Source organism: Aptenodytes forsteri, unplaced genomic scaffold, assembly GCF_000699145.1.
Source record: "Aptenodytes forsteri isolate BGI_AS27 unplaced genomic scaffold, ASM69914v1 Scaffold166, whole genome shotgun sequence".
In the NCBI taxonomy this organism is placed as follows: Eukaryota; Metazoa; Chordata; class Aves; order Sphenisciformes; family Spheniscidae; genus Aptenodytes; species Aptenodytes forsteri.
The window spans coordinates 4,873,453-4,888,540 of record NW_008796110.1 but is presented as its reverse complement, the minus strand read 5'-3'; the positions used below and the strand labels follow the sequence as shown (position 1 = coordinate 4,888,540).

Sequence of the window (15,088 nt, the reverse complement as noted above, 5' to 3'; positions counted from 1 at the left end):
CCCGCCCCGGCCCCCGCCCGTGGCCCGCGGTTGAGTCTCGGCCCATGTAGGACCTTACAGGAGCGTCGCTCCTGGGCTTGTGCTGCTCCCAAAGGCATTTTCGGTGGCACGTCCCAAACTCTTTAGATTTTTGATCCCTAAGAGCAGTGATGGTGGTTTGGAACATGAGTTATGTCCCACTCCTTCAGCAGGTAGCGGCATGCTGTCTCTGAAACATTCCAGCCAGCTCCCCTCGTAATAGCATATGTGAAGGCGCTTTTTTGCTTAGCCTCTTGTGCCCTAGCTGACACGTAACCAAATACACAGTTTGGTTTGGGTTTCTTTGTAGATTGCTTTGTATATCCCTGCTTATATCCTGATATAATCCACTGCCCTATGCTGTTTTCAGGATGCATTGCCTTTTCATCTTTTCTAATGCAATCTCATCTGGGCCTTAGGTGTCCCGTAACACCCAGTTAGGTGTTGCTGTCATTTAACGCACAATTAATATGTTCATCTATAACTGTGATGCAGTTAATGAAACTTACTGCACAAAAGATGAGAGGAATCATCAATACAGAAGGGTCAGACTATTGTAAAGAAGAGTGAGAGAAAGGGCAAGGGTTGAAATAACAAGTGAATGCCATACAGGAATACAAAATACTGTGTGGGAGCACAGTTCTTAAAAACAATAGTTTAACCTATAGTACTTGGAAGTGAGGTCTCAGGCCTTCCCTTGGATATTTACTTTAATGGACCCAGAAGGTCTGTTTAACAGCCTTTATGACACATGTTGAACTGGCTATAGGACTTTTTTGTATACTATGGGCTAAGTGCTGTCTTGGGTTCAGTGCTTAAAGTTGTGGGAACAGAGCAATGGCTCCTTATGGGAGATAACACCTCTGAAGTAACTATCACTAGGGAGCACCAGGAGAGGGAGCGAGCAGCTCACTGACATAGGTACTTCTGAGTAAGTTCACAAATTTTACTTCTATGTAGCAGGGAGGCAAAGAAGCTAGGAGTTTTTTTGAAGTGTGTTTCAGAACTGAGCCAAGGTTGCAGTAGTGTCATTTCCTTTTCTTTAACTGGAAATGGCAAATAACTCTCTATATAGTATTAGTGGAAGTAGCAAATAACACTAAATATTGTATACTAAGACCAACCTTAGGCCCAGAGAAAAATTCTCTCGGACCTTGGTACTTCTGTAATTCTTGCACAATGAGTGACAAAGCATCCAAACACATTTACAAAACTTCTGGACTAGCATCTCTTCAACATCAGTTGCCAAACTGCCCGCTGAATACTACATGCAAACTTGGAGGTTGTTCTTATGCTGTGACATAGTGACTTGCTGTGAAGATTCAGTGTCTCTGAAGTACTTGAAAACAGTACTGTGATGAGTGATGCTGTCCCAGAAACCTACATGAGTTTTAATTCAGAAATAACTGTGCTGCTGTGTTTTAGAGTCAATGTTGACTTTATATTCTGTCCTATTTGGACCACATGGACTTCTAATGCGGCAGGTGCTGCTGTTTGTTGTTGGAAGAAATAATAAACCAGCTGTACCTACTGTATGTCCTGATAAGGCTGCTGTGGGAAAAGTGAAGACCGTGTGAGTTGTGACTTGACTCTTGAGTCTTAACTGAGCTCCACATGGAGCATAAATTGTGTTTCTCTATTTAAGTTCAAATCATGGATTATCAGGCCTCCGTGGTAAAATGTCAAGCTCTGGAAAAAGGCCTCTCTTCTAGTAGAATTTCTGGCAACTTTATTGGGAAATCTGATCTAAGAAATTAGTATCTCAGAATATAGTATCACAGTTGGATTAAAAAGGTGGGGGGGAGAAAAGGTGTGGGGACTTGAGTGTACCAGAGAGAACTTTTCATACAATTTAATAGATCTGACCTGCATTCCCCTTTGCCATTTCTGCCCTTTCAGGAGAGACCAAGTTTCTGTGGAAGTTTTCCCGTATGCAGTTTCACACAGACTGATACGTGTCCTCAATAAAAAGTAAAGAGGGAAGATTTTTTTTTTTTCTTTTCATGTCTATGGAGCCATTAGAATAATTATCACCTAGCTGTTTGCACTCTGGGAATAGGAGATAGAACATTTTGTCTGTTGGCTTTATGGACCAAACTATAGTAATTTGGTCAAAAAACAAAGCTTTTAGAAGCCTCCACATAAAGTGTGTGCTGCTTGCTTGCTGCTCAGGCTTCTTAATCTTCTCCCTGAATAACATAGTGCAAGTGGAAAATGCTCATTGTACAGATTCTCCCATCTTTAACCTGTTATACACCAAAACTGTTAGACTGCTTTGTTTGTCTGGGTCTAAATGAAGTTGATGTGAGCCTGTGTCACAACTGTTTGGGCGCTCTGTCCGGTCAGTTGTTAGGTTCCTGTTGGTTTTGATGCTGGACGTTCCCAGCATAGGGAAAATCAATTAATGTTTTTGATCATTTAGTATGAATGATTTTTGGTTATTTACGTGAACAGTTCCAGTTGTGAATTTTCACAGAGTGAGAAAACCTTTGGGCTCCATTGGATTTGATGAGTTACTCATACTTGGGGATTCATGAGTTCCTTAAACTAGTTAATTCACTTTTTTGGGGGGTAAGAGATGATGGCCATCATGTGATCCAGTTTTAATGGTGGTTTCTGGAAAGTATCTTAAGTGTTTTACACCCAGAGCCTGAAGTCTGTAGGTAGTTGGTGCATTGTCACGTTTAATTTGAAACTGCTATCTGGACAGTATCGCTGAGAGTGCTGTGAAAAGATTTTCAGTACTATTATCTATCCGGCGACTAGCAAGGCTGTCAAAGCTAGTTTGACTGACGCAGCTGCGTGTTTTTGGAAATATGCAAGCTGTTGCATGCACAAGTGTCCAGCTGTTGAAATAGTAAACTCAGTGTTGTTTTTTTTTTTTTTTTGAAGGAGGGTGGAGGGAAAGGGAAGGGAATCCCTGTTCCTGTCTCAATAAACAATGAAACAAATAACTTGTAGTTGTCATTTTCATTTCTTATGATAGTTAATGTTAGAGAATTGGTGGCTTTAATTTTTCCCTTACAGTATTTCTCAACTTCATGTAAGTGAGAATCCTGTCCAAATAGTATTTCATCAGTGCATTTACCCCTTAGTGCTACCCTTTGGGGGTGGGGGGAGTAACTTTGTGAGTGCTTTCAATTTGCTCTCACCCTTCCTAGCATACAGTGGAGAGGGCCTTGACTTAAAGGCGGTGACTTGACTCTTCAGTTGCTCTACCTTTTTGAGGCACTAATTTTTTCAATTATTTGGTTTTGTATTTGACTGTTTCTCTTAGGAGAACATTTTGTTTCCTGCTCAGTTTGTAACTGGCTGGAATGTTCCAAAGTCAGCAGTCTAGAGCCCTGGGTGAGGAGTTTGGGTCGTGCTTTAAGTCACTACCACTGCTCTTAGGGACAAAAAACCTTTAGAACTTGGAGTCCTGCCTGTCCCATGCTGGAGAGCACAAGAACCTTGAAAAATTAAACTCTTTTTTTTTTTTTTTTTTTTTTGAAGGAGGGTGGAGGGAAAGGGAAGGGAATCCCTGTTCCTGTCTCAATAAACAATGAAACAAATAACTTGTAGTTGACATTTTCATTTCTTATGATAGTTAATGTTAGAGAATTGGTGGCTTTAATTTTTCCCTTACAGTATTTCTCAACTTCATGTAAGTGAGAATCCTGTCCAAATAGTATTTCATCAGTGCATTTACCCCTTAGTGCTACCCTTTGGGGGTGGGGGGAGTAACTTTGTGAGTGCTTTCAATTTGCTCTCACCCTTCCTAGCATACAGTGGAGAGGGCCTTGACTTAAAGGCGGTGACTTGACTCTTCAGTTGCTCTACCTTTTTGAGGCACTAATTTTTTCAATTATTTGGTTTTGTATTTGACTGTTTCTCTTAGGAGAACATTTTGTTTCCTGCTCAGTTTGTAACTGGCTGGAATGTTCCAAAGTCAGCAGTCTAGAGCCCTGGGTGAGGAGTTTGGGTCGTGCTTTAAGTCACTACCACTGCTCTTAGGGACAAAAAACCTTTAGAACTTGGAGTCCTGCCTGTCCCATGCTGGAGAGCACAAGAACCTTGCTGAGAATCCTACCAGAATGCAATTCTGCTTCTTGGAAATTAAGGTAAATATTTCCCTCCTCTGTCCACTGTCACTTGGTTGTTTTGGTTTTTTTGTTGTTTTTTTTCCTCTCTAATAGTTTGCACCTCAGTCCTGTCAACTTTGTTTAAGAAAAAAAATCCACCTTATTTCATAATGTTTGTATACATGAGAAGGTAACATTTATCTTAATCTTTTCCTGTGCTACAGATGCAATGGATCAGCTTGAGCAGAGGGTAAATGAATTTTTTATGAACGCAAAGAAAAACAAACCTGAATGGAGAGAAGAACAAATGACATCAATCAAAAAAGTAAGGATATCACAGGAGTGGGTCACATTTTTCTTTTGCAAACGAAGATAACCTTAGGAAAAAATAGCTTGTGATTGATGGAGACTTAAGCATTCAGAACTGTGACTTCCCTTGGGCTTTCACAGAGATGGATAGAACTACCTAGGAGGAGAAAAATGACTGAAAGGTTTCTTTGATGAAGTATTTCTCTCAAGTTTTGCCCAGTATTTGGTAGCATTTTAAAAATTATGATCCTGAAATGGTGAGGAAACCAGGTACTAAATTTTCAGCTCAGACTTTTTGTTTCTGCTTGTGTGACATGACGCTGCATAAGTTAATTGGCTTTCTTTTAGAGGATATTTTTCAAGCTTAGCTTCAGCATTTCCTGTGATTCTGCCTATGTCCTTGTGTATGTTATACATATGGTATATGTAGCTTTAGGGAGGGAAGAATAAGAAGATGGATTTGTTTTGTTTTATCCTTCAACACTCGGGCATTGGTGGTGGTATTGTTAGCAAGGTAGTCCATCATTTTGTCAGGAGAAACTCCTTTCTAGTCTCCTACGCTTGCCACTTCAGCCAAGTAGTACTTATTTGGCCAAGGGTTTTTTTTTCCTTAATTAATACAAATAGATTTCTATATTTAAAAAAAGAAGTCGTCAAAGCTCTGACTTCACTAGAGTAAATGAAAAATTTGCTTTTGACTTTAGTTGGACCAAAATTCCGAGTAGTTTTTGCCTAAGCAAGATACTCTTCAGTGGAAATTGAGACTAAAAAGGCACTTAAACCTGTTTAATTCTAGAGTAATAACATGAGTTATATACATGTGTTTTAAAATAATTTAAACTATAAAATATATACATCATTATCTCTATTTAACTACAGTGCTGGAAAGGCCTCCCCTCACAGTACCATTTAGCATCATTTTGAAGGGTAGTAGCATCTGCAGTGGTCCTAAAGTTCCACACAAAGTAAAAGGCATCATCTCATTTTGAGTCCATAACCTTATGCTGTGTAATATAAAATAAATCCAAGACTGTTTCTATTCTTGTAGCATTTCTTGCAGAAATCTAAATATCACTGTAGGAGGAAGTGTCCACATCTTGTAGTTTGGCTTTTTCTAAGGCACAAACAATAAATTGATGTGTAATACATCTCTCATCTAAAGTTTAGCTGGTTGTTGTTTACAGTAGAGTTTCACAGTCCTTCTGAAAACTGACTTGAATTTCTCCTTTTAACTTACATTTTGTGCTGGATAACAATAGTTTAAAATGACTGAAATTAATTCAGTTACATTCATAATTAAAAAAAAAAATTTCTTTATAACAGGATTATTATAAGGCTTTGGAAGATGCAGATGAAAAAGTGCAACTGGCTAATCAAATATATGATTTGGTAAGTAGACAGAAGGCTTGTGGTGAATTACCTAAATTTATGCCCAAAGGAGTTCTAAACATTTTGATAAGCACTACAACTGTGCTACCCGTACTGTTATGTCAGCTACATAAAGATATTTTTGCTGGTGAAAGAAACATTTAATATTTTATTGACTTTTAAGATTTTTTTTGCTTTGGGTAGTATCACTTAAATACAGAACATGCAGAAATAATTTAGAAATCCTGAGGTTTTCATGCATGTTGATTTTGTCTGAGTTATTTTTTTCTGAAAAGAGACCACGAGCAAGTTACTCGTCCTTATAGCATGTGGATTTTGAATTTTAAGTATATTTATTTTACGTTTTCTCAGAGAACAGAACCTGCGAGTCAGACTGCACTAAAATATAGTAGACACAAACCAAGTATTTCTTGTCTGCTTTAGTTCCACTTCAACTAACCAAAAGTTAGTTCCAAAAGTTGGAACTTACGCCCTCTCTTTTGGTTAGCTGGTAACCTGTTCAATTTTTAATAGTTTAGAGATAGGTACAGTATTGTGCTGTATGACTCCAGATGAGGAAAGCTTTGGAACATAGTGTTTCTTTCCATGATATTAAGTTTAATTTTTTTTAAGGTAATTTTCAATACCCAAGAGCACGTCATACTTTACTCAAACGCACAGGACTCTTTACATTTTCAGTTTAGAGACCCTTCTACTCAATACTTAAGCTTACCCATGTGTATAGTGGCATACAAATTGCAATTCAGTAAACTTGCAATTTCCCCATGCAGCCCAACCTCTTCTAAAGTGCATGTCATGTACTGTTCTTTCTCTTCCCCTTTCTATACCCATACCCACAACACCCCCAAGTCCTTTTAATCTTTTTTCTCAAAAGAAACACTTAACATTGCATCTTGGAACATTGCCTAAAGTAAGAGGAGGATTTCTAGCTGCTGAGCCATTATGCAGCCTTATTGTACCCTGTGATTGACTGCACAGCTTAGGAGCAACAGGACTATTTTGGTGTTAATTCTAGTATCTCTGCTGAGTTAGGGAAATGTAGGTGACCGAGAAGTTATGCTTCTGTGTGGTTTTATATGTGCTTAGTGCTGCATGACAGAGAATTGCTGGAAGGGAAATATTTAGCAAGCCTGAGGATACGGGTGTAGACATTCATGTTCCAGAACTGGATGCTATTTATTGTTGCTTTGTCTCAAAAACAGGTAGACCGTCATTTGAGAAAATTGGACCAGGAACTCGCTAAATTTAAAATGGAACTTGAAGCAGATAATGCTGGAATTACAGAAATATTAGAGAGAAGTAAGTATGCACGATTTTCTTTAAGAACCTGACAGAATTTCTGTCAATTTGCAAAATTAAATTATCATAAATTTGTTAGTGGCCTGCAGTATTTCCACTTGTTCCAAAATTGTGTTTTGACCCACATACTTTTCATCGGTCAGCAATTCTCAAATTTTAGTTTCAACCTCCATTTTTACCAGTGAAGTCAAAATACAACTAAGTAATTAGAATAGGTTTTTTTCCACACTACTGTTGCACTAGTGAATTGCTACAGTAAGGTACAGAATTCCTTAAACCTGTTTTTAATGACTGTAGATATTCAGACAAGTACTTCAGCCTAAGCTTGCCACTTACCCAGTTGAAAGCGTACCATTTCTTACTTGAATTGATTGCCACCAAATTGAGGAGGGTCATTATTTTGGTTATAGGTGTGGAATGTCAAGTAAAACTAGGTACTTGGTGATTTTCTTTTTTTAAAGGGGAGAGGATGGTTATTTTGTAATGGGGTAGTGAGGGAGAAGCATTTTGGGTAAGAAACCTGCATGCTTAACAAATACAGCAATGCTAGTATTCAGAATGTGGAAAAAAAAAAATAATGGGACAGCTTTTTGGCCAACCTGGTATAGAAGAATCTGACCTTTCTGTACGCATCAGCATTTAGACATCAAGTTCAAATGCGATTATGATAAATTTCAAAGTTGATTTAACTACTGTGATTATGGAGCTAAGAGGCAGTGGCTGCCCTTCATATCGAAGGACAGTGAAAAGTAGCCTAAATCACTTGAGGAGATTAGGAATAAATATTCTTTCTTTGAACTTCGTGTGGCTTTGTCATAAAAGCTGGGAGTTTTTGGATATTTTATTTGTAATTGCTATTACAAATAACAGGCACAAAAAGAAAACTGCAAAGTAAGTGCTTTTGATGAACTAGCAACTACAGAAAAGGACTAGCTTATTTTAGTTGGAATCCCAGCTGCAGTTTTAAGATGTGATACTGCCTTCGGTCGAGCCGTGTGTTTGGTGAGGTAGGTAGGTAGAATTTCAAGAACTCAAAATAGAAATGTACTGGGCCACATGCTGCATCTTTAAGGTTTGGGGTTTTGGGGTTTGTTTTGTTTTTTTTTAATAAAGTGAAAAGTAGAAGCCTCTTAACATTTTTAGCTTTCAGAGTAAATACATATTGTTGAGGTTCCGCCAGAGGGCAGCCTTTGGACTAGTTCATAACGTGATTAATGTTAGCTCAGCCAAAATATCTCCTTATGCTTTGAACCTCTTCTAGAATAATTGTCTCTAAACTTTTGTAATACACTCATGTACTTTTTGAAAGCACTGAAAAAGAAAGAGGGAAAGAAATGTTGAAGCTGCAGATTTTAAAAAATGAATGTGAATTCCTTTCTTGAATTGTCTTCTGTATAAATGTAAGTTGGTAGGTATTGCAGCTTGTTCAAAATCTTTTTGCCAAAGATTGATACACAAACTGTTGTATATTGTTCTAATGGAAATTGACGATCAAAGTCTCTCCTATGCTGCGATCCTTTAGCCTCCTATTACAAGAAATGTTGTTCTTAGACATAGACTTGCATTTGTGCCCCCCCTTTTTTTTTTTTTTTTCTTCTTTGGATTGTTGCTCTGTGTATTTGGAGTATTAAGAAAATTTGATAATGATCTGAAGCCCTTCCTGCTGAATGTTAGATTATCTTGAAAGACGTTGCTAGTGCTTGTGTGTTTTGACTCAATGTGACAAGATGAACTCAGTGGGACAAGATGCCTCGTTAATACAGTTTACCTGTTACAATTTTCTTTTCAATTCATATTGGTGTAGATTGTCAGTACTTCCTGGTGTAGCATTCTCCAACCATCACTGGCTTGTGTGCAACTCATTTGAATAAGTGGCTTGTTGAGGGCAATGTTGTTTGTTCTCCTTGCTGGCCTTGATTTTAACTGCTTGATTTCAACAGCTGAACAGCAGCAGTCACTAATTTTTATTTTAAAACTGTTCTTCTCACTGGCTTCTGGTTGTACTACAGGAAGGGTTTCAACTCTAGCAAAAATCCTTCTGATTAAAATAAATATAACTACATAGTGATTTGGTTAATATTATAAAGATTCATTTAGTATCTAGAAGTCAAAAACATGCCAGTGATGACTGAAATTTTCCTATCCTTTTTACCTCCCTCTTAGGGTCTCTGGAGCTGGATACACCATCACAGCCTGTGAATAACCATCACGCCCATTCTCACACTCCAGTAGAGAGTAAGTATTTGAGACTCAAAAACATGTCCACTTTTTATGTTTCCTTATTTTTTGTTGAGTAGTATTAGGAAAAAAAATGTTCAGAACTTTTTTCTTTTTCTCCAAACACTGGGGGGGGAGAAGGCATAATGCAATGATAATAATGTCTATTCAGAAGAAGTGCAAGATTGAAATAATAAGGTTTTGCTGGTGGGAATTAGTTCGAAGTGCTGTTTTATTATCTCTAGTTATAGTTTGACTTTCAAGCTGAAAAGGTTTTTGCATTTAAGTTCCTTCATTTGTTTCATTTAGAAAGGAAACACAATCCATCTTCTCACCACAGTACAACAGATCATGTTCCTGAAAAGAAGTTTAAATCTGAAGCTCTTCTATCTACCCTGACTTCAGATGCTTCTAAAGAAAATACACCAGGTAATCTTAATTGTCTTGCATTTTATTGCTTTTTTTAATCGGAAGAAGAGAAACCCAATTATATTTGTGAGTTACTGTCTTTTGAAATCAGAGGCTCATACCCTTTCCTCTGGGATTTTCAGTCATTTGAAACATGAGAAATTGCAGGCATTGTTACTCATCTGTGTTGTCCATGAAGCGCATCGGCTTTGTTGTCATTTAACAGCTGCATGTTGGCTGTTGCTTTTTATTTACACTGCTTGGAAGAAGATAACAGTACAGTTTCATTCAGCCAGTAGTAGAAATATAAGAGATCAATGCAATGTTATTTTGGGAAAAAGAAACGCATGCAACATTTACCAAAGTAAGGGAAAAGAATTTTCACACTTTCTGTTTTAAGGGGTGGACTGACGTGGCATTCGGTTACAATGAAATAAAATTCTTTCATGTGTTGTCTATTTCAAAAGAGGTGAGAAGTCTTTTTGAGTAGTGAATAAAAAAACCCCCCACAACTTTCTGCCCTTTTTCAAAATTAGGGTGTTTCATGAGTTTCTTTTCTGAAAATAAAAGATTGTGAGAGGTTATAGTAAGTAAACTACCTTACGTTTTGGAATTTAGTGGTGTTCATCAATTTTAAGTAGTCTCCCTCATACCCATTTTACTTTTCTTTTGAAGGAACTTCACATGAAGTGGCAAGTAAAATGTAACTATGTTTGAGAAGCATGGAAATCTGTGTTGCATTAAAACTGTGATTTGTGGTTTTTAGAATTAAGGTTGTTAAAAGTTTTACTTCAGAAACAGTATAGGTGTACGGTCAAATTCGTACTCTCTTGATGGTTACAGTAGTCAGCATAATTTCAATGGAGATTGGGTTTATATAGACATAGCAGCTGCATCTGTTCTTTGATAGCTGAATATGATAGTGAGGACTGCCTTTCTAAAAGGATTCCTTGCACATGAGGATAGGTGGAGAACAAACTTTTTTTTTCTTAAACCAATACTGGTTCTCTCAAATGACCTTTTAAACTTTTTTCCAAATGATCAGACTGCTCTGATGCATAAATGGAGTTCCTACTCTTTCACTGGTTGTCATATATAACTCTTCTTAAAATGCAAAGGAATTTAGTTTCATTTTGAATTTCATAAATGTGTTCTGTTCATCAAGGGTGTCGAAACAGTAATTCATCATCCTCTTCAAACAATGCATACAATACAAACTCTTCTCAACCATTGGCATCATATAACCTGGGCTCATTATCTTCAGGATCCGGGGCCGGTGCAATTACCATGGCAGCAGCTCAAGCAGTGCAAGCCACAGCGCAGGTAATGTCAAAACATTCTTGTCGTTCTGCCATCTACTGTTGCTTAAGAAGAAAGACTAGTGATTTTTTTTTTTTTTTTTTTAAATCTGAATTCCCATGTTCACTTTCAGCTGACATGATTGTTCTCGTATTATCATTTTTGTTTATATGCTACAGTTTCATCCTGTAAAACTTGTATAAAGGGACAGCTTGTTTTCTAGTTTTCATGTGGGATATTCTTACACCTTTTTACCACTTACTATACATCATTTTGTTAACAGGGTAACTAATGAACTTGTGCAAATAATTAGCAGTTAGCAGCCGAGTATCTCTTCTGTAAGAGCTCTACTGTGTAATCTGATACAATACCAGTATTCCTTTTAGATGAAGGAAGGAAGACGAACATCCAGTCTAAAAGCCAGCTATGAAGCATTTAAGAACAATGATTTTCAGCTTGGAAGAGAATTTTCATTATCCAGAGATTCAACTGGATATTCATCATCAGCTCTGGCATCTACATTAACACAGACATTAAGTTCATCAACCACAGATTCACGAAGTGGCAGAAAAAGCAAGTAGGTTTTCTTACTTGTTGACTGCAATTACAGCTTTTAAGACAGCTAAGCTTTCTTTTAAAGGTCATGGGCCATATTAGAAATACTTCATATTTAATATCTAGGAAGGGGGATCAGCAGAAGGTAGTTAATGCCTGCTGGCCTTTTTTTGTTCAGGGCTTTCTTCTTTTGTCGTCTCACTTTTTTTTCCTTGAAGCAAACTCACTCCAAGGTTTTAAATAAATGTCTTGATTTGCTTTTTCATCTGTGATATAGTCTAGTTTCTTCCCTCATTTTTCTGTGTTCTGGAGAGAAGGTTTGGCTTAACGGCAAATGTTGGGAATTACTATGCTTTTGTAGATGGTTTTGAAATAATCTGGAGATCTGCTTCGTGCCATTTCACAAATAATCACAACACTTTCTGATGGCTGGCCTTCTAGGACAGGAAACAGAATGAATTTTATTTCTGATTAAAATGACATTTAAAACCATTTTAAACAACACAGTGTCATGACACATTGTGACAGCAATCATAAGTTTTACTTGAAAAGGGTTTGTCTCAGAATGCCTGTCCTTTTAAACTGACTTGCGTGGCTTTCTTCATATAAATTTGTGTTTGTTCACAGCTCTGTTAATAATTTTATCTTAGAAGCATTTTTCATCTATGGATATCTTGGGTGTCAGATCTGACCTATAAGCAAAAGCATAGAATTTGTATTCTAGCACTGTTCCTGTGGAGTGATTGGTGATGCTTGAGTGGAGATTAACAGAATCAGTCATCTTCAAAACACAGCTATCTATTCTACATGACGTATGACATTATTTATATGCAAATTCCTGTTTTATTGGCAACATAATTTTTATGGGGACTTTACACCAAGGCTGTTGATGGAAAATTTTGTGAAGAAAAACATTGATTAAAGCCATTTGGCAGTTTAAAGCTGTTAAATTCCATTGATTAGAATAGCTTGCCTTGCTATTGGTAAGCTGGTAAGACTTGTTTCCTTTTCCAAAGAGCATTCAGTGTGTCCATTTCGGTTCTTGCAATTGTTGAATGATGTTTTGGGATTTACATACTGCGGTATTTCAGAGCGGAAAAAAGTACTTGTTTTGTGATCCTTTCACTTGGCAGGAAATGAATGTAAATTATGATACGCTTTTTTTTTGTTTTTTAAGAAACAACAACAAATCCTCAAGTCAGCAGTCTTCATCCTCTTCCTCTTCTTCGTCTCTGTCATCATGTTCTTCTTCATCTGCACTGGCACAAGAACTGTCCCAGCAAACAGCAGTAATACCAGAGTCTGATTCTAATAGCCAGGTTGACTGGACCTATGATCCAAATGAGCCACGTTACTGCATTTGTAATCAGGTAAGGATGGCTTCCAACCTGAAATATAACTAGAGCTGCTGTTTTGCTGTAGTTGAACTCCCTTCTCTGATTGCTAATTTAAAAGCATTCTATTTGCAGTCTTGAAATTCTGATCTGTTTTTATTTACTTACTGGTGATACGAATAATGAACTCAACTGCTGAAGCTAAAAACAAGCAAGTTTTCCAGTGATGTGACGTACCTGCAGAGTTTTAAATCTTTTAATGAAGACTTCAGGAATAATTAAATTAAAAACTGAACAGGTTCACAATGAATTTAGTTAAAATTTTAAGTTAGTAAGGAATTTGCCTGGTCTCTCCTACTTTCCTTTAAAAGAACAAACTAACCCCCCACAAAAACAAAACCGAAAAAAACCAACAACAAAAAACTAGTTTTCTTAAAGCTATCTGGAAACTTGAGAGACTGAATGACAACATGAGAAACTTTTATTTAAAAATGCTTGTTCTTATTTTAAACATTTTTAAGAGTGTTGGCTTTTTTTAGAGTTTATAGAATTCTGTAATTCTCCTGAAAGTATTGGATTGTTTCAAATAAAGTGCTTGAAATTGTCATGTATACAAGGGAAATGCCAGGCATCAATATAATCCTGAAAACTGGGCTGATAATATACTGAGCCCTGTTATTTAGACCAAGACGTGCTTCGTTCAGGTTTTGAATGCTGAACTTTCTCATCCAACCTGAAGTATGCAGAAGTATCTTTTATTTGCATAAAAAATACTTGAAAATCAACTTGCTGTGAACATGTTCTTTGGGTTGTGCAAAAGAAAAATCAAAATATTGTTGCTGCTGTTAATGGAAAAATTCCTCAGAGGAAGAAACTTGAACTTTAGCCCTTTGAAAATGTGATTGCTTTTAATTAGTAAAATAATTATTAATAAGGGTTTGTTTTTTTAATTTACTAGGTGTCCTATGGTGAAATGGTAGGCTGTGATAACCAAGATGTAAGTAACAAAGTTCAAAAGGTTCATGAGACGCTTGTGCATGTAACTATTGCTTGCAGGAGTTACTTTTCTTTAGAGTTGGTTTTAGAGTAGAGTTTTTTTAGAGCAACGTGCATGTGAGTTGAACTGTTCTTCAGGAAACTTGTCGTCATCTGTCCCCACAGTCAGGTTCTTTTAGAAGGCTTCACTCTTTACTGGGAAGGTTTGATATCTTTGAAATGCCCTTTATTTCTGGGAACTTTTAGCCTATGTCACTACTAATATCAGTTGTCCCCTTCAAATAAAAAAAATTTTAAAAGAACAGTTGAATGTCATCATGTACTTACTGAGATACTACATTTAAACAGAAGTGAGTGATAAGATTACTTGTATGTCACTTAGTGTTGTCAAACTAAGTATTTGGAAGCACAACATACTTCTTTTGCTCTGTTATGTGAGTCCAAATATGACACCTAGAATTTTTATCACTTTCCTTAGTCTATTGAGTGTATGTTAGGGACCGAGATCCTCCTCTCTTCTTGTTTTGTCCCGTGAGTTTGTGTGAAACGCAGAATCTATGCTTTTTACTCATGCTTCATTTTCATAGAATTCTATTTGTGATAGGTGTTTCGAAAAAAAACAAAATCCCAAACCCTCTCTTTAACTCTGGTTTTTATAGTGCCCTATTGAGTGGTTCCACTATGGATGTGTTGGACTGACAGAAGCACCGAAAGGTAAATGGTACTGTCCACAGTGTACGGCTGCAATGAAGAGAAGAGGCAGTAGACATAAATAAGTTTCTTCATCTGGAAAACAAATTACATACTAACGGTTTTATAGAGGACTTGGGAGGGGGAGGAACCCCCACCACACTTCCTTGCAACCACTTAAGGGTTAACATAGCAGTCATAAGATCTTGAACTATTGATTTTGCTAGTCGTGTTTTAATATTGTAAGTAAATTATTTATGCACATTGATGTGCTACAGATACTATTCCAGTGAGCCTTGGATTGTTCCAGTGGCCAACATATGCAGACATTTGTACTATCAAACCATTTTCTCTAAGCAGTGGGCATTCTACAATTACTCAATCTTCAAAAAATTCCGATAAGTCAAGATTTTAAATGTATGTTTTATATTCAACAGATATATTCTGCTGCATGTACTGTACTCCAGAGCTGTTATGTAACACTATGTATATAAATGGTGCAAAAAGTCA

The 15,088-nt window shown here is 37.0% G+C and overlaps 1 protein-coding gene across 2 annotated transcripts in view; it reads left to right on the top strand.

Moving 5' to 3' along the window:
- The first annotated feature begins 3,550 nt into the window (after window positions 1-3,550).
- Window positions 3,551-15,088, top strand: part of ING3 (inhibitor of growth family member 3) — an 11,896-nt gene continuing 358 nt past the window's right edge. Inside the window, exons 1-11 of one of the 2 annotated variants that reach the window (XM_009286808.2) lie at window positions 3,551-4,121; window positions 4,307-4,407; window positions 5,715-5,780; window positions 6,983-7,079; window positions 9,243-9,314; window positions 9,606-9,725; window positions 10,969-11,027; window positions 11,390-11,580; window positions 12,736-12,928; window positions 13,851-13,889; window positions 14,548-15,088. The exon at window positions 14,548-15,088 is cut by the window's right edge and continues 358 nt beyond it. In XM_009286808.2, the coding sequence (XP_009285083.1) occupies window positions 4,312-4,407; window positions 5,715-5,780; window positions 6,983-7,079; window positions 9,243-9,314; window positions 9,606-9,725; window positions 10,969-11,027; window positions 11,390-11,580; window positions 12,736-12,928; window positions 13,851-13,889; window positions 14,548-14,664 (1,050 nt within the window). In that variant the 5' untranslated portion in view covers window positions 3,551-4,121; window positions 4,307-4,311 and the 3' untranslated portion in view covers window positions 14,665-15,088. Of the gene's footprint in view, window positions 4,122-4,306; window positions 4,408-5,714; window positions 5,781-6,982; window positions 7,080-9,242; window positions 9,315-9,605; window positions 9,726-10,869; window positions 11,028-11,389; window positions 11,581-12,735; window positions 12,929-13,850; window positions 13,890-14,547 lie in introns of both variants that reach the window. The other variant, XM_009286807.2, reaches the window with a different exon arrangement.